Here is a 20639-nt window from a genome sequence, read left to right as displayed (position 1 = left end):
GAAAATAAATTTTCATAGCTATAAGGCCTATCTTATTAAGCAAAATGTAAAATCTATGTTTTTAATATTTGTATTTTTGCAACAAAGGGATTAAAATTTGTAGTGCAGCTATATCTCCACAAAACCATTTTAGTAGTGTTCTAAAATGCTGGTGCACATTTGATGTCCTTTTTTACTAAGTAGCATTAATATAAAATACATATAAACCTAATCCAGGAATCTTCTTAGCTTTTTTTTTTTTAATCATGGATCCTTTTTGCAATCTGGTGAAGCATATGAAACCTTTCTTGTGTATTTATAAAGTCATAAAATAAAAAATACATAATATTACCAAAGAAATAAATCATATTGAAATACATACTAAAATTTCAATAGAATGGAGAAATCTTGGTTCTAATCCTATTTTTGCCATATTGATAGCCAATTTTCCCAGCAACTTCTTTATTGAATAAGTATTTCCATTGTGTTTTGTTACTTTGGTACCTTGTTTTGTTTCCATTGTGTTATCAAATACTAGAAAGGGGTCCATTTACAAAGGGGGTAGGAGGAAAAAGCATCTTTATAACTTTCAATTGTGCTGTGAATTCCACATATAATCTGTGGCTATAAAGTGGTGAGACTGATTTCCATAAATTCCACAAGGCATCTGTTTCCACAGTAGATGTCAGAACTGTCATTTGAAACCAGGCTTCTGGATTCTAGGAGTCCACAGGAGAAAATTGTAAAAATTTAGATAAGGATCTGAGCTACTGTGTGTATTTTTGTTGGTTTTGGTTTTGTGTTTTTTTTCTTTTTTGCATTGCCTTTGGAAAAGGCATTTAATAAGCAAAACATATAAAAGTAAGATTGAAAGATAAGGGTTTAAATACTGAAGAGGAGAAAAAACATTAGATTACTTAAAAGTACTTAACTTGAATGATCAATCTCTGCCCCAAGAAAACTCATAAATGAGGCACAAATGAGGCTTTCCTTTTAGTAAATAGGTTGGGACTATGGATGTGGATATAAAAAGTCAACAGAGGCACATGTGTGCATAAATTATACAGATATATACACACATAATGAATTACATACATATACATACATGTAAACACACATATACATAGATCCTTTTGACTTTTTTTTTTTTTATCTTGTGGACTCTTAAGACAAAATTGCTTTTGACTGCTTGTGGATCATATCTAAGAAAGCCCTGTAGTCTTGATGTTCTCAGCTGATTCATCTACAAAAAGACATTCAAATAACCTCCTTACTGCCATGGAAAGTCCAATTCAATTTAATGTTTTGGATGTCTTTAATGAGCACCATTAGTGTATGTGTGTATGTGTGTGTTTGTTTCAATATTTTAGATCTCATATTGATACTGATAATCAGAGAAGCATTGAACCAAGTTATCTCTGCCTTTACAACTATTTAGGAACCTTATATGACTTTAACAACCTTTTGGGGAAACACTTTCAAGACTATTTTGCATTATTGAGCTAAATACTTTTGGTGGGGAGTAATATGGTCTTTTTTGGTTATTTTTGTAATTCATCTTTTTCATTGCCATAGCTAACATTTTTAGGTTTCAAAATGAAAGTGAGAATAAGCTATCTGTTCCAGTTAATAAGTGTTCTTTTATTATCACAATAAATTTTATTTGGGCTCTTAAATGCTTTTAATTATGTTAAGAAAAAACCTTATGTTCCCATGCTTTTTAAAATGTTTAAACATGAAACCACATTATAATTTATTATTGTTTCTGAATTTATTTATATTATCATTTGGTTCTTGTTATGTTTATCATTATTCTTGTCTTAGTTCTTATGTTTATCATTGCTATATAAAGGGACCATTGGGCTTAGTAAGTAAAATGCTAATATCAGAGTCAGATCTCAAGACCTCAAGCTCCAAACTCTGATCCTTGTTGGCTCTGTGAACCTGAGTACTTCTTAGTGGTATCAGTAATACCTAAAGTAATATTTTCAATTGAAGAATAGCTGATAATTAGAATTAGTAGATAGGTTTTCCTCATTAATAACCTATATGGGTGAAATTATAGGTCTAAAAACCTCCTCTTCTATCCCCAGCCTAAATAAAATTAATATGCAAATTTTTCTAATACTGAACCATTTCTATTCCTGATAAACTTAATGTAATCTTAATTTATCCTGAGCATGCTTTTATTATCTTTACATACCTTTTCTGTAATTTTAAAAATTAATAATTCTCATCCTTCTTTGGTTTTATCCCTTATTTTATATTTCTCATGGGAAAAAGTTAGACATTTTCCTCTGTTTTTGAAAATAGCTCATTTGGTATAGGAGTTATTTAAATGTTTGATAGTACTCTCTAGTGACTCCATTTGATTCTTTTGGTAATTTTCTCTTGTTAATATGCTTTTATTTATTTGATTAAATAATTATCAATAACATATTAAAAATAACACTTATTTTATAAAAATTCAAATTCCAAATTGCCTTCTTCCTTCCTGCCTCTTCACCCTTCTTGAGAAGGCACCCCTCTTTGAATTAGGTTATATATGTGAAGTTGTGCAAAACTTATTTCCATGTTAGCCATATTGCAAGAGAAAACAAGAGCAAAAAAAAAAAAAAAAAAAAAAAAAAAAAAAGCAAAAGGACAGTTTTTAAAATTTGCTTAAGTCTGCAGAACAAAAAATTCAAAAAGTAACAATTTATTGAGGAATTATGAAAAGCAGGCGGAAAATTCCAACAACCTAATCATTTGGGAATATTTAATGAAAATGCAAGTAGTGCTTCACAACTTAATGTGGACATCAATATATTATGTTGTTCATAAATGGTTTCAGCCATGCTCAACTCTTTATGTCTCCATTTTTGGATTTTCCTGGGAAGATACTAGAATAGTTTACTGCTTCATTTTCCAATTAATTTTACAGACTAGGAAACTGAGGCAAACAGAGACTTGCCCAGGGATACGTAGCTAGTGTTTGAGGCTGAATTTGAATTCAGGAAGGTGACTCTTTCTGACTCTAGGCCTGGCATTCTATCTATCATGCTACCTATATGCCCTTACCTAATATATATATATATATATATATATATATATATATACACACACACATATATATATGTATATACATGTATACATACATATATATGTATATATATACATATAGGTAATGTGTTATAAACCTGTACAATAACTGATGTTTTTCATCACTAGTTATCAAAGGAGAAAAATGTTACAATATGTTTAATGTTTAATAAGGTAGGAAGGGGTTATATTAGAAAGATTGCTACCAAAATGTTTTTTAAAATTATTTTTGCTGCTGAAAGATTTCAGTATATTTTAAAGGCCACTTTTATTCATCCTTTGACCAATCTCTTTATTATGAATCAATTCCTAATGTGTTTAAAGAGAGGTAGAATGGCAGGTTCATCTCCCATTTCTGACATTTACTAGATATGCATAGCCAGTTATTAATCTTGCTGAATTTCTGACAATATTTCAAGACTTACTGAGTTTTGAGTTAGTATCTGCTTTAGACAAGAGATTCTTTACATCAATGCAATCACAGATTGTAGACAAAATGGCATAATTTAAAAGAACTGTGATAAGCACCAGGCAGGCACAAAAGTAATTAACATAATACTTCTCCACATCAGTATCTAAGTGGTTGGAGTGCCAGAGCTATAATTAGGAAGGTTTATCTTACCAAATTCCAATCCAGCCACTCACAAGCTGTGTGACTCTAAGTAAGTCACTTAAGTCTGTTTGACTCAGTTTTCTCATTGGTAAAATGAACTGGAATAAGAAAAGTCATACTGTTCTGGTATTATTGCCCAAAACAACAACCAAATCGAACAAATAACAAAAGATGACTAAAAAATAACTTAATAATCATAACCTTTTCATATAAAAATTTTAGTCTTTTATGGAATATTCATTCTCTAATGATGTCAGATATATGAAGCATAGTAATAAAAAGATAAAATGTAAAGTCAAAAGAAGAAACAGTTATATCTGAAATCAAAATTGCTTCTATTCAAAGACTCATTTATTTTCCAGGTCATAAATGTCTTTTAATAAAAAGAAAGAACAAGTTTCTAGTGCTATGTGCAATACTCATATTTATGATTCTGAATTGGGGATATTATTCTATGTCAGTACACTCCATAAAGATTAAGCATATTCCATAATTTTCTTATGGGTTTGTATTTATGATATAGACACAAACAAATTCTTCCCACATCAAGTCCTTAGAAAGAATGTAAGAGGATTGACTTCTGAAAGTCCAGGTCCTAGTTGCAGAAAACAAAGATCCCATAATGGGATATCCAGCTGCCTGTTAAAATGAAGCCATCTATGAATTACAAAGCAGTGCCTTGAGTGAATTAGAAAGGATGATCTGGTATTCTATTTCTTTTAGGATTTGACAGATTTTGTTGTGATCTACCTAGTTACAGGATGTACAGTATAGTCAATAAAGCAGAAGTAGATTTTTTTTTCCCCTGGAACTCTCTTGCTTTTTCCATAATTCAACAAATGTTGGCAATCTGATCTCTAGTGTCCCTGCCTCTAGCTTGCACTTCTGGTTATTCTCAGTTTACATACTGTTGAAGCCTACTTTGCAGAAAAGAATCTTGCTGACATGGGAATTGAGCATAATTGTTCAGTAACTTGAATAATTTTTGTAAGTGTATTTCTTTAGGCTTGGGACATGACCTGATGTTTTCCAGTCCCATGGTCAAGATGAATTTTCCAAATGTACTGCCATATTGAGTATATCTTAATCATTTTATCTTTTAGGAATTTAAATAGCTCAATCGGAATTATGTCATCTCCACTAGCCTTATTGTTAGCAATACTTTCTAAGACCCACTTAAAGTGCATAGCTTATTGGGGAATTGGTCAAATTCTTCATTAATAAAGATAGTAGACTTTTGGGGGGAAGAACTAAATATTTAGGTCCTCCTAAAAAATCAAATTTCAACTTATTATTCCTTTTTTATTGTTTGTTGATTCTTCCTACTAAACTATATTCAAGTGTTTGATGTCATTACAAGGTTATTTAGACAATGAAAATAAAATGGAAAATTGGTGCTATTAGACAAATAACAAATCTATTTCTTTCTACAAAGAGTTACATTTACTCACATGATTATCATTCATGCTATAGGTTCAACTGTCAGTGATAGCTTAGGGGAATGGATTCAAGGGAAACTAGAACTTAATTTGAAAGAATTCATATTGTTTCAGCTAATGTAATCTTATCCACCAAAGGCTTGGGTTTACAGCCAGACACAAAAACAAAATTTCAGTGTTCAACCAGAATTTAAATGATTTTTTCATCTATCATTATTTGCCAGCACCACCATATAACAGGTTCACAATAATAAGTGACATTAAATGCTTGATAATATTACAGAATATGTTTAAAGACCCATCAGTGATATATCTGTGTATCGGATTTTGTCTAGAAGCTGGTAAAAGAGAGTCTCCTCCTAAAGAAGGAAAAGGAAAGAAAGATGATACTTCCCCCAAAGGCAAAGGTACAGCAGTTAAACTTAGTTAAACTTGTTTGGCTAATGTAGAACACTGCTTCTACTAATAATAGAATAAATAGTGTTAGTGTACATTGTGTGTATTTCCTGTGAAGTTATAAATAATAGGCAGATTGAGAAAAAGTTTAGCATCAAGGTTAACTTCTCTCAATCCACTTCTCAAATATACATTAATGTTTTTTCTATTACCAGTCATTTTCTCTACCTCCATTCAGAAGAGAGGAAAACTCTTGCAACAAATATGCATAAATCAAAGGAAATATGTTTTCAAAAGAACCAGGCTTATTTTTCAAAGCAAGATTTAAGATGCATAATGTTTTCTACTATATTGAAATTATTGTCACAATAACTTTGAAGTACAGTTATAGCTTTACAAAATAATTTTAATAGTGTGTTCTCAAATGCTGATGTTTGATTTCCCCTTTACTAGAAATTATTATGTTATGACTATAAATCTAATCCCAAGAATATCCTTAACTTTTTTTAATCATACTCTTTTTGTAGTCTGGTAAAGCTTATGGAACCCTTCTCAGAATTGTGTTTTTTAAATTCATAAAATATGAAGCTATAGCTTAAAAGCAAATCATATTAGTATGGCTATAAAAATTTATAATATAATGGAGGTTAAGAAATCTTGGTTCTAATCCCATCTTTGCCATACTGCTATCTAATTTTCTCAACTTCTGTATTAAATAAGTATTTCCACTTTCTTGTGTTTTGTTACCTTGGATTACCAAATACTAGAAAGAGGTCCATTTACAAAGAGAATAGAGAAGAAGAGCATCTTCTTAATTTACAATTGTGCCATGAATTGCATACATAATGTGTGCTCAGACTGATTTCCATAAATCCCACAAGGTAATTAGTTCCAAAGTAAGTGTCAAGATTTGAATACATACTTCTGGATACTAGGAATCCACAGAAGAATACACTAGGTTGAAAGATGTATTCAAGAAACTATGTCATGTACCCTATTACTCTACAGTTATGAAGAAACCTCATTTGAAATTTGTGACAATTTAGATAGGATCTGGGTTATCATTTGCCCTTTTTGTGTTGTCTCTGGAGAAGGGGTTTAGTAAACAAACTATATAAAACAAGATTGAAAGGTAAGTTTTTAACTGCTGAAGAAGAGAAAAAAAGAAATTAGATTACTTATAAGTACTTACTTGGAATGACCAATATCAGTTCAAGGAAAAGTGATAATGAGGCACAATCTTTTTTTAATTAAAAGATGAGGAATAATATATGTACATATAAAAAACAAGTCTGTGTGCATGTGTGTATAATGTATATACATACACATGCATACAAGTATACACACATGTAGCAAAGGTGGATTCACAGATATCTCTCTGTTGATTTTTTTTATTGTATTTTCCCCTGTGTGGATTTCGACACAGATTTCCTTTGAAGCTTTTAGGTCACGTTGAGGAAGTCCATAAAATGCTTTGAGTCTTGATACTCTCCATCTACAAAGAGAGATGTTTGAATAACCTCCTTACCACCATAGGATCCCTTTTCAATTTAAAAAATTTAATGTGTCTGTAATGAATACCATTACTGTATATGTCTCACCATTTTAGGGCTTCCTTGATATTCATAGTCAAAGAACCATGAACAAAGTTATTTTTGTATTTTCAACTATCCGTGAATCTTACATGATCTTAATATTGATGTAAGACCTATTAGGTAAACATTTTTAAAACTATTTTGTTTTATGTTGGGGTTTTTTAAGGTAATTTCATTAATTTTTTTTCTCATTGCAATAACATTTTTCATATTTTAAAAGTAAAAATGAGAACAAACTGTTCATATTAAGAAATATCCTGTGGTCAAAAAATTATCATATGCTATCAAAATAAACAACATTAATATTATGTTATTCTATATATGTATGTATTTATTTCATTAAATATTTCTTAATTGCATGCAAAAGATTTTTTAACATTTTATAAAAATTTGAATTTTAAATTATCTTCTCCTTTCCACCACTCCAAACTCCTTGAGAAGGCAAGCAGTTTAATATTAATCATACATGTGAAGTCATACAAAACATATTTCTATATTAGTCATGTTGTGAAAGAAAGCATCATTTAAAAAACAGATAAAGTAGGAATATAAAAAGTGTACTTCAATCAGTATTCAGAATTTAACAGCTCTCTCTTATTTATCATCAGTTTTTTGGAATTTTCTTAGATCTAAGTAACTACATTTCACAGTTATTGTTATTGTATAAAGTATACTCATGATTGTTCCCTGCACTTTATATTATTTTCTGAAACCGTACTACTCATCATTTCTCATGATAATATTCTATAACAATCATATGCCACAACTTACTTGTTCAGCCATTTACCAATCGATGGTCATACAAAAAGATCCATTTTCCTTTTCTTCTCTTTGGGATGCATACCTGACAATCACTGTGTCAAAGGTTATGCATGGCTTTATTGTTTTGGGGGTATAATTTCAAATTGTTCTCCAGAATGATTAGTTCACAATGTCAACAACTTCACTTTTACCATATTTCTTTCGTCATGTGTTATTTTGCTTTTCTGTCATGTTAACCATTTTGATATGAGTAAGATGGTATCTAAGTTGTGCATTTCTCTAACCAGTTATAATGAAAAGCATTTTTTCTCATACTGTTAATATCTTTGGTGTCTTATAAAAAACTAACTTTTATTATCATTGACCAATTATCAATTAGATATGGCTCTTTGTTTTTTATAAGTTTGAGTCAATCTCTTATATATTTAAGAAATGAAAACTTTATGCAAAGTAAAGCTTATTGTAAAGATTTTCCTAATTTCCTGTTTTCCTTCTAACTTTGCACTAGTTTTGTTTGAAGATTTTTTTAATTCAGTTAAGCAAAATTATTTTACTTTCTGTAATGTTCTCTGGCCCATTTTTGGTCACAGACTCTCCCCTTATCCTTAGATCTGACAGGTACATTTTTCCATGCTCCCCTAATTCAGTATAACATCCTTTATGTATAAATAATTTATCAAATTTTATCCTATCTTGGTATTCAGTTAGAGAAGTGGTCTATATATAATTCCTGTCATGTTAGTTTCTAGTTTTGCCAGTAATTTTTGTCAAATGGTGGCTACTTGCCCCTAAAGTTTAGATCTTTGGGTTTGTGAAACAATAGATTACTATCATCATTTACTATTTTGTATTACATACCCAATATATTTCACTGATCAGCCATTATATTTCCTAGGCAATATCAGATTGTTTTGAGGATTACCACTTTAATATAATTTATAATCTGATGCTGTTAGGACACCTTTTTTGACATTTTAAAAATTGATTCTCTTGATGTTCTTAACCTTTTGTTCTTCCAGATAAATTCTGTTTTTATTTTTTCTAGCTTTATAAAATAGTCCTCTGGTACTTTGATTGGTATGACAATAAATAAGTAAATTAGAATTGTTCTTTTTATTATATTGACTTAGCCTACCTATGAGTAATTAATATTTCTTCAATTGTTTAGATATGTCTTTGTGTGTGAAGTATTTTATCAAATAGTTCTTTGGAAGGTAGACTCCCAATTAGTCTACATTGTCCTCAGTTATTTTAAAAGAAAATTCTCTTCCTACCTTTTATAAATGAGTTTTTTATATTGTATATAATGCTGATCACTTATGTGGGTTTATTTTAAATCTTATAAATTTGCTAAAGTCATTTTAGTTGATTCTGTGGAATTCTCTAAGTATACCATCACATCATCTACAAAGAGTGATAGTTTTGTTTCATCATTGTCTATTTTTATTCTTCAATTTCTTTGTCTTTTCTTATTGCTATAATTAGCATTTCTAATACAATATTAAATAATAGTGGTGAAAATGTATATCCTTGTTTCACCCCCAGGAAGTTTCAAATTTATCCCCATTATAAGTGCTTCCTGATGTACTACTTACCATTTTAAGAAAGGCTTCATTTATTCCTAGGCTTTTTAGTGTTTTGTGAGTGATATTTATTTTATGTTGTCAAATATAATTTTGTTTTTGTTATGATATAGTCAATTATGCTTGTAATTTTTCTAATATTGAACCAATTCTGAATTCCTGGTAGAATCACATCTGATCATAGTGTATGATCTTTGTTACATATTGCTATAATCTCATTATTACTATTTAAAATTTTGCAAGAATATTCATTAATGAAGCATAACTATAGTTTTCTTTCTCTGTTTTAGTTCCTCCTGGTTTAAGTATCAAAACCACATTTGTGTCATAAAAAGAACTGAATGGTGTTTTAACTTTTTTTCAAATAAGTTTGGTATTGGAATTATTTGTTCCTTAAACGTTTTGTAGAATTCATTTCTAAATCCTTCTGATTCTGAATTTGTGTGTTTGTTTGTTTTTTTCCCTAAGGGAGATTATTGCCAGCTTGTTCAATTTCTTTTCTTAAGATAGGGTTATTTAAGTAATATATTTCTGTTATCTGAGCAGTTTACATTTTTGTAGATATTAATTCTTTTCACTTACATTGTCAATTTTACTGTCATATAATTGAGTAAAATAATTCTCAAGAATTGCTTTAGTTTCATCTTCATTGGGTATATTTTCCCTTTTTGTTTTTGATACTTGTAATTTGGTTTCCTTCTTTCTTTTTAAAAATCTTTATGTATTTTATTGATTTTTTCATAAAATAAACTCCTTGTTTTATTTATAAATTTAGTTGTTTTTTCATTTTTAATTTTATTAATATTTCCTTTGATTTTCAGGATTTCCATTTTGATTTTTTATTGGAGACACTTAATTTTGTTTTTTTTTCCCAAGTTTTCAATTGCATACTCAATTCATCTGTTTTTTCTTTCCTTTATTAATGTATACATTTAGAGATCTAAATTTTCTCCTAAGTACTGATTTGGCATAAGTGAAAAATTTTGGAATATTGACTCTATGTGGTCATTTTCTTTAATAAAATTATTGTTTCTGTGATTTGCTTTCTCACTTAGTCATTCTTTAGGATTAGTTTCTAATTAAATTTTAATCTATGTTTTAATTGTCCTATATTTAATGTAAGTTTATAGCATTATGGTCTGAAAGGAGTGCACTTAGTATTTCTGCTTTTCTCCATTTGATTGTGAATTTTTTTGATTGTAAAATTTTTAATGCTATAATAAATAATCTGTTTTTTTGGGGGGGTGAAAGTGACATATGCAACTAAGAAAAGGTATACTCCTTTCCATTTCCATATAGTTTTCTCTGGAGGTCTATCATAACTAACTTTGGTAAAATTCTATTCATCTCCTAAATTTCTTTTTTCTTTATCAAGCTCTAGAAGGGAAAATTTGCAGTACCCAAATAGCATAGTTTTACTTTATTTTTTCTTGTGTAATTCATTTAATTTTTCCTTTAAAAATGTGTATGCTCTGAAATTTGGTCTGTTTATGTTTAGTAATCATATTTTTTTCATTTTCTATGATGCCTTTTAGTGAAATGTTTTTTTCCCACCTGCTTATCCCTTTTAGTTAAGTCTATTTTTTTGCTTTTGCTTTGTCTAATATCATGATTAGTACCATTGTCTTTTTGTTTTACTTCAACTAAATCAGCATAAGCCTCAGCTACTTATTTTGCTGTTTCAAGTGTATTTCTTATAAACAGCATACTGTTACTAATTCTGGCTTCTAATCAATTCTGATATCTGCAATTATTTGATATTTTCTTTTTATTATTTTTATGTCTCATGGAGTCATTAGCTTTAACTTGCCTAATACTAAATTTTAAGGAATTATTTCCTTCAGTGAGATTTTGTAGCTCTTTTTCCATTTTACCAATGCTGCTTTTAAAGAAATTATTTTCAGTTGTGAATTTTTTACCTCTTTTCCTATTAGACCAATTCTGTTTCTTAAAGTATTATTTTCTTCATTATTTTTTCTGCCTTTTTAACCAAGATGTTAATTATCATTTTAATAATTGTCTTTCTTTACTCTCATTTCATATTTTTTCTGTCATTCTTATTTGATTTTGAAACTTATTTTACCTCTTCCAGTAATTCTCTTTGGGCTTATATTCAATTTACATTTTTCCCTTTGAGACTTTGCTGGTACCTATTTTGACTTCACTGTTCTTTTCTGAGTTTGTGTCTTGATCTTCCCTGTCACTACATCAGCTTTTTGTAATCAGCTTCTTTTTTTTGTCATTTGCTCATTTTCCCACCACTCTTATTTCTTGACTTTGAACTTTTTGTTAAAATTGTGCTCTGTAACCTTCATAAAGTGATAGAAGAAACATTATCTAAAACTTCAGGTTTCTTTTTTTTTTTTTTTTTGCATTTGAAATTTTCATAACTAGTTGGTGAAGATAGGAGAGTATCTGAACATAGAAGAATGTTTACTTCTCTTCTGGCCTGCACTCTATAGTCTGGGAACAACCACAAGCACTCTTTTCCATCATGAAACTGTGACCAGGGCCTCTAACTTCCTATGACTTCAAGATCTTATATGCTAATACTCCTCTTTATCCTGGGACTGTGACTCAGTACTGCTACCCAGATCTGAGTATAAACAATGCAACTACATCCAGTGTCAACAAAATGAGCCTTTTAATTTTCTTCTGACCAGTTTGTCAATCCCTGACCCACCTGTGGGCTAAGAGCTCCAAAACCATTGCTAAGGCTGATTCATTAGGCCCCAACACCTACTGCTAGTACAATCTATGTTGGATTGCTCTCTACTCTCTGAGACAGACTGTTCCAGCTGATTTTTATGTTGTCTTTGCTTGAAAAATTGTTTTACTTATCCTTTAGTGGGAGGAGTTTGGTAGAGCTGTAGGGAGTCTCTTCTTTTTCTCTGCTGTCTTGACTCTGTCCCTAAACAATCTTTAATAGTTTCTTTCTCCATCCTTCCTTTTTTCCTGCTTTTTAGTTGGTAGTTATTCCCTTATAAATCTTATTTTAATTGTATATCACCAATATTGTATGTTTCATCTTATTTATTCTTTTCTATTATTATGTAATTATAATTTTTTCTTCCACATAAAATTGTAATTTGGTTTTTTAGATGTGACTTTTTATGTCTTATTTTTTTAGAATTTGCTCTACTATAAGAATCTGATTCTAACTGGCCATCAATAGGTCCTGAATCAAGCTCCATTTGGTCATTGTTTAAGTTCAGATCAACTCATTTTGAATGTAAATAGCAGTCATTTCTGCTTTTGCCAGAAACCAAGATCATCTTCCCCATCCAGATGCATTCACTCATTCATTTATTTATTTGTTTAGTTGTTTGTTTTTTGGGGTTTTTTTTTTTTGTTTTTTTTTTTGCCTAGGTAAAAGAGGAGATTCTTTGTCTCAATTACTATTTAGCCTTCATCATTGAATGTGTGCATCCTCAGACAAACTAAGACCTGTTAAAGACTTTAGCTTAAAAAGGCAAAGGTCTCCCATTTCATCCAAGGCCATCTTCAGTCATCTTGATCCATGTCTTGACACTAAATCCAGATGGCTCTGGAGAGGAAAGTAAGGCGAGTGACATTGCACGGTCTTCCCTCACTTAAGTCCATTCACTTGCATGTCATGGTATCACTTCCTTAATATCATGGTCCTCTTTGAGAATAAAAAACAAACTACAATTCTGATTATCCAAATCTATTTTAAACAAGTAGTTATCTGTTTTTCCCTAGTAAGGGAAATTGAGACCATTTATAAATATGTTTTATTGTCATTCAGAGTGACTTTGCTGCTGAGAATTCCATAATCAGTTGGAAGATTTTTTTGTACTGATCTTCTCTAATGACAAAACCATTCAAATGTTTTAACTTTACCAAAACTCTATTATATGTGTGAGAAAATTATATCTGTCATGCTTTACATTCTGAATCTATTCCATCTGCTTTTATTTGCCAATACTTGAAAAAACTTTAATAGATTTTATATACTAATCAAATAAAATAAACATATGCAAACATACCTACTTCTCTAGAAATTAACTAAGTCAAAAATCATGCAAAATTTACCTTATACAAAAGTGCAAATATGTTAAAAGAGAAGTCTTCATTTAAAATTTTTGGATAAAAAGTATTCCATTTAATTCCAGGTGCAAAAAGATCTTGCACAAAAATGTCTTTTGCTTCTAGGCTCAGGTAACTGTCTTTCCATGTATGAAAAATTGAATTTGCTTCCACCCCTTGACTTTTCACTAATTTTCCTTCTACATTTTGATTTATAGTTTCAGAAAAAAATTAAAGTCCCGAATACCCAAAATATTCTCATGGAGTTCAATAATTGTTTCTGAATTATTCAGTTCATTACTTAAAACAGTCATGATATACTAAAATAGTTATTTTTAATCTTACTCTAAATAATGTTATAGTTCAAGTAGGAATTAAGAGGAACTTAAAGAACAGAGGAGAGATTCTAAAAGAAACAATAATGACTTACAAAGGAAAAGGTCCCAACAATTTTAATTAACCAAATGAGGCACAAAAAATTGTTTTCTCTTTCTGTCAGAACAAAATTTGATTGGTTTTCTTGCTACCACTGAACTCCATTGAGTAATGAACACTCTTTTTAAGACCAAAACATTAAGAAGAATTTGGTGTTCAAGCCATCATGTGAGAAATTATTCTCTTGGCAGTCTACATTTTTCTATAAGTCTCAATAAGATAATATATAGCAAACATTATTTGCAAAGGGAACATGCAAAGGACTTCTTTCATGTGATCTTCATAATATTTTACATGTAAGTGGTAAAAAATAATTAATCTGCAGTTTATTATTTTGGTAATTTTGTAAATATAGTATCTCAATCCCATTTGCATTAATTTTCTACTAAATAGAACTAAATACATGGGGAAATGGCATGAATTCTTTTAGGTTATAGGGAGTCTTTTCTTATTCTGATGCCCAATAGGAGAGTGCTAGCTTTGTATCCTTGGAGAGAATAGGAATGAAAGAAATAGTAAAGAAGGGTATCTTTCCCCTTGGGTCTAAGGATTAATGGCCCAACAAAATTGAATTTAGGCCATTACCTCATTCTTGGGTGTATTTTTATACCATGCCAACATTTGGGTGGTCTTTAAACCTCTCCATGACATCTGGGGCACTATTTCTATAAAGAGGCTGCCCTAATAAGTGCTTTAGAAGTACATGCTTTTCAACTTTTCTATTGCTCTCATCAGATCTGCCTCTCCAAAGAAAAGAGATGTTCATCTCCATCCTTAAATTCTACAATCTACCAAAAGGCGTCTAAAGAAAATTTTATAGACTTTTAGCTTTTAAGTTGGGAGGGACTTTTATAATTGAGGAAACTGAGTTCTGGTGAAATTAAGCTACTTGAATGACTTAATACAAACAAAAACCAGTAAGGCCAAGATTTTCTTTCTACTGTACCATGAATTCTGGACTTTACCTTTTCTGCCTGTGCAAGAAAGAGAATTGAATTTGGCAAATTATTATGACAGAGCATTTGAACCAATGTTTTTCTCTAGATTTGAAAAAGAGCCATGCCCATTGTCATAAATTAATAATTTATGTCCTAAAGTATTAATTAATTAAAATTATTATTATCATTAATGTCATTAGGGAAGGTGTTTTTTAAGTGTGATAAAGTGAAGATAGTATTTATTTACAAAGCTCCTCAAGTAGCTAAAAGAGTTAATGTACCCCTATAATATGTAATAATCAAAGATCTGTTAAGCTTCAAAATCTAACTTGTGGATATTTTCCTTATGAACCAATCTAAGTTTCACCTAAAGGAAAAGGAGCAGATAAGAAAGGTCTGGGAAAGAAATCACCTGTTGAAGAAATAAGCCCACCTCCTCCACCTCCAGGACCACCACCAGTCAAACCAGGATCAGAAGAATGGGTCTATGTGGATGAGCCACTACCTCCGGTATAGTAGTTCAGGGGGAAAAAAAAAGTATGATAAATAACTTCCAATTTTTTCATTGGCCCAAATGAATTTTCATTGAAACATCTTAGCAATTGTTTTTACCCTCATTGGACCATGATCTGATTCTTTCCCCTGAGCTAAGTAGGGGTGGTTTATATTTTATAAATATTATCTCATTAAATCCTCACAACTCTGAATATATAAGTACTATTATTAAATCATTTTATAGTTGAGAAAACTGAGACAAACAGAGGCTTAAATATTTTGCCCAGAGTCACACAGCTAATGAGCATCTAAGGCTATATTTGCATTCAGATCTTCAACTCCAGATCTGGTAGTCTATTCTCTATGCCATCTAGCTGTCTTTCAATGAGATGTTTTTTAATTGTGAAGATTAGGGGCATTACCATAAACGTAGCACACTTGGATTTCTGGCATGCATTTACAAAATCACTCATTAAATCTTAATGGATAAAATGGGGAAAGTTGAGATAGATAATCCCAAGGTTAAGTAGCTTCCAATCTGGTTAAATAAATAAGCACAAAGATTATTGTTTAATAGATTATTTCAATGAAACCAGATGAGAGGTACAATTTCTATATTTGCTAAAGGGTCCATCTTTGACCCCTATTCTTCTGTTTCACAGTTTCTATCAGTAACTTGAATGAAAGCACAAAGAGCTGCTTATCAAATTTAACAAAGAGCTAACAAATTTAACAAAGACCAAAATATTAAGAAACATAACTAACATATTGAACAATAGAGGTAAGAATCTAAAAGGAGATCAGCACATTGGATTTATGAACTGAATACAATAAGATGACATTCCACAGAGTAAATGTAAGATTTTAATTGATCACAGTTACAGGACAGTGTAGATGTGTTTAGCTAATTCCAATATGCTAACAAAATTCACATTTTAAAAAAAATCTGAAAATTGTATGATATTCTAAATTCAATATGACTCAATCAATAGTATACTCTGATAGCCAAAAAGTTTCATGGGATTTTAGGCTACATTGAAAAAAACACAATGCTCAGAAAGTTTTAGAAAAATTTGGCTCTGCTCCTTTCCAACCCTATGGACCCTTTGGTCCAGTTTTAGATTACAATTTAGAAAGACCATTGACAAGTTGAAAAGTTGTCAGAAGAGAGTAACTAAAATTGTGGGAAAACTAAAAACCATGCAAAATAGGAACTGACTAAAGGATCATGGTATGCTTAAAAAGGACCAGAAGAGAACATTTTCAATTATTGGAGATTTTTCATATGGACTATTAAGTAGATCTAGATTACTTAACTTCATAAGACACAGCAAGTACCGACAGATGGAAGTTACTGAGAAGTAAAGTTTGGTTCTACAAGATTATGGTTGAGGGGGGAGAGGAAAGATGACCACTTTCTAATAGTCAGAACTGTCCAAAAATTAGTTGCTTTTGGATGTAGTAAATTTCCCATCTCTGATGTTATAGGATATCATAGTTTTAGAGCTGGAAGGGATCCTCAAGGCCATTTAATAAAACATCTTCCTTTTATAGATAATAAATAGAGATCTTGAGGCAGGTTAGATGAGCAATCATTTACTAAGTATGTGATAGAGAAGATTCTTATTTCAGGATTCAGATGATCTCTGATCTCTTCTAACTCTGGGATTCTATGATTCCTAGATCAGCATAGTTCATGTCCTGGAATTTTTTGCAGACCACAAGTTAATATGATCGAACTATTTTTTGGCTGCTCAAAAAATTTAGACCATTTTAGTAGAAGTAAAATGGTGATCAAGGAAAGTAATAGTCACACTGTTCTTTTTTGTTGTTTGGATCACATCTTGAAGAATCATTAGTCTGGTGATCTAATTTCTAAGTAGGGCATTAACATACTATATAGTGTCTCTTACAGGGCTTCTTAATCTTTTCTGAGTCATTACAAAAAATTAGTAAAAAAAAATTAGTAAAGCTAATGGTACTCCTCAAAATAATATTCTTAAATGCATAAAAACAAAACATATGGGATTATAAAAGAATATGTTATTAAATATATTTTAATTTTACTGAAATAATCATCAAAAAAATTAGGTAATAATAAGTAAAGAATTTACCCAAGGTTATACAACTAATAAATGCCCAAGGCCAGATTTGAACTCAAATCTTCCTGACTCTAAACCCAGTACTCTTATCCCACTGTACCACTTAGCTGTCCCAAATATTTTTTAAAAAAATTCTTGGACTCTGTTAAGACTCTCTGATCGAGAAGAAAAAAATAGGATAGTATAGAACCTGGAAATATTCTTATGCAACATGCATAACAGCCTAATGGACCAGGAATTGCAGCTGAGAAAAAGAAGAATTTTCCCTTTGTAAACAGTTTTGAGATCTAATAAGTGGCAGAGCTCACTTAAAAAAATTGGGTTTCCTAATCACTAATTCATTGCTCTTTCCATAAATGATAGTTTGGTTGGTTTTTAAAGAGGCATCATATAGAAAAGTATACTGAATTTGATCTGTTTTCCTTTAGAAAATAATAAAGTAAAAAATTATATACAGGCAGATTTGGGATCAATATATTAAAAAAAGAGTATAAGATCTCAGTATAAGGAAAAGACAGTCAACATTGGCTCATCTGCCTTCAAAAACAATATGATTTCTTAATTAATTTTGAATTGGCAAGTATCTACCAAATTCAGTGCTAGACACTTGTAATTCAAGTCTGAAACCAAGATAAGTGTTGCATTCACAGATGTTTCAATTCACAACATTGTTCAGGTGGGGTGAGACAAGGAGAGGAAGGGTGTTGGGACAAAAAAAAAAAAAGAGAAAGAGCATTGATCAAATAGTATAAATGCAAATGATTACTCAGTAATGGAATGGTATTAATTAGAGGAATCAGAAAAGATATATTGTAGAAGCTAACACTTAGCACAAAAGTCTTAAGGAAAGGTTGTCCTAATTGCATAAATGAGTTTGACATGAAAGTCTTAAAGGAAGGTAAGTTATGTAAATGACATGAGTGAGTTTGGGGGAACATTGCAGGAGGCAGGATGTCAATAATGCCATGCAGAAAAAAGTGAATCTCTTATAGAAGAGATTCCCTCCTTAGAAGAGACATTAGATTAGATGACCTCAAAATCCTTTCAGCTAAAATTCTATGCTTCTGTGAATAAATAAAGAGAGCATGGACCTAGTAAAGAAACATTTTTCATTAAATAAAATATATGTCAACAACTCAAATTCTTTTGCCTTCTTTGAGTTTAGATAATTAAACATTATATAAAAACTTTGACTATATCACACATAATGCTTTTTTCTCCTTTTTTCATGCCATCCAAGGTTATACATCCAGAGTAAAATACAAGACTGTGTGGCAAAATCTCCTTTCTAGTGTATTAGCTTTATTTGTACCTTAGGAATAATGAAACATTAAGAGGCTACTTCAACAAAGGGAAATACCTCAAGTGGCTGTTACTTTTTTCTTCCAGGATATGCCATTTAATGACATGCTGCTGAATGGGAGGTTCCCTGAAACTTTCTCCTATCTCTGTCCCAACCACCCTCTTATCACATGCTGCATATGGGAAAGGAACAATTCTCATTATCCCCTAAAATATATGAGAAAATGGTGAAGTTACCAACTGCTCTTACAACAGCATACTACCCTTGTCCATTAGAACTGAAACCCCCTTGATCTGTAGTTATTATGGTTCCATTTAATTAGTTATTCATGAAATGTTGATTTGTGTATTTTACTATTTAATAGGAAATACCTCGATATTTAGTGCCTTTTTGGGAAACAATAGAAAATTCATACATAAACACAACTAAAGCAATACTGAGACAGATAAGAGATGAAAGACACAACGTGCTTTATTATCTATATGACACCAGGTGAGTAAAAGTTAATTATATCAGAAAAAAATTCCCATTCTGTTGTGGGAAGGGAAATAAAATGTTTTATTTTCCTTTGAAATTATACTAATGTACCACAGACTAAATTATCAGGAATTCCTACAACGGCCAGACCACAAGCAAGAGTTTGTATCTCAATGGCAGGATGATTTTAACAATCTCCCTGAAGATTTGTGGGATGATGAAGAAACAAAAGCTGAACTACACCAAAGAGTCAATGTAAGTCAATACTCAGTATGGCAGGCTGTTGTACAAAGAGTTCTATTTTCTTCTAATTGATATAGTGCAAAAGGTTCAACACAACACCTGGCACACAGTAGATGCTTAATAAATGCTTAATTCCTTTCTTCCTCCCTCTTTCCCTTCTTTTTTCCTCCCTCTTCTTCTCCTTTCCTTCCCTCTCTCCCTTCCTAGAATCTTGATGGGTTGGTTGAAGGAACTCAGGATATTTTGCCTGAATAAGATAATGCTCAGTGGGATCATAGCAGCTGTCTTAAAGTTTTTAAAGAGCTATCACATGGAAGAAGGTTTTAAAAAAGAAAAGTAATTTTTTGTTTTTGTCTGACCATTCATGACAGAAAAGAATTCTTTTCAAGTGCTGCCCAGATAAAAATCTAACATCAGCTTATAAAATAATTTACTACTAAAGACTGTGAAAAACTTTAGTAATATTGGTTCTATAATACCTTATATTTGTATCATACTTTTAAAGATTATTTGCCAATTCTCAATAGAGTCCAATAAGCATGCATGATTGGTACCTACAGAATAGTAGATTCTACTCCCATTTTGCCAATGAGAAAATAGACTAACAAAAAATTAAATGGGTATCCCAAAATAAAGTAGTGAACCAGTAATCTAAACCAAAACAGATCAGAAGGATTTATAGTTGTCATCTTTTTTGTAGATGGCCTCTATATCTATATACCAGCTCTTTGTGGAGCACAAGTACTCTTGCCAACTATATCAAAATGAATGTCCCATAGGCATCTCAAACTTGATATGTAGCTTTCCACCTAAAGCCTTCCTTTCTCTAAAATTACCTATTTATGTTGCATACAAAATCACGCTTCTAATCACATGGGCTTAAAATCTTCAAACTTGACTCCTGATTCTTGAACTACCCATTAAATCAGTTCCATATTTTGTCTCTTCTGCTTCCACTTCTCTCCATTTAAGCAGCCATCACTTTAACCCAGGTTCTTTATCATCTCTTACCTGAACTATTAAAATAGGTTCCTAAATTGTGCCTTTGCCTCAATTCTCTCCTTGCTCCATATCAACCTAAAAACCACAAAAATTTTTTTTTCCTGAAGTACTGGTCTGATCATGCCATTCTCTTACTGAATGAAATC

The 20639-nt window shown here is 30.9% G+C and overlaps 1 protein-coding gene across 13 annotated transcripts in view; it reads left to right on the top strand.

The window, feature by feature from the left end:
• Positions 1-20639, top strand: part of SPEF2 (sperm flagellar 2) — a 244550-nt gene that overhangs the window by 133299 nt on the left and 90612 nt on the right. For 8 of the 13 annotated variants that reach the window (XR_012484814.1, XM_074282690.1, XM_074282687.1 and 5 more), the window contains 4 exons: positions 5448-5519; positions 15233-15381; positions 19136-19263; positions 19365-19503. Coding sequence is in view for 12 of the 13 variants with exons in the window: in XM_074282690.1 (XP_074138791.1) it covers positions 5448-5519; positions 15233-15381; positions 19136-19263; positions 19365-19503 (488 nt within the window). In the remaining variant the exon portion in view is untranslated. The remainder of the gene's footprint in view (positions 1-5447; positions 5520-15232; positions 15382-19135; positions 19264-19364; positions 19504-20639) is intronic. The other 5 variants (XM_074282689.1, XM_074282684.1, XM_074282683.1 and 2 more) reach the window with 2 other exon arrangements.

Source organism: Sminthopsis crassicaudata, chromosome 1, assembly GCF_048593235.1.
Source record: "Sminthopsis crassicaudata isolate SCR6 chromosome 1, ASM4859323v1, whole genome shotgun sequence".
Classification (NCBI taxonomy): domain Eukaryota; kingdom Metazoa; phylum Chordata; class Mammalia; order Dasyuromorphia; family Dasyuridae; genus Sminthopsis; species Sminthopsis crassicaudata.
Note: the sequence above shows the minus strand (reverse complement) of the source record. Positions and strands in the feature narration are given on the sequence as shown.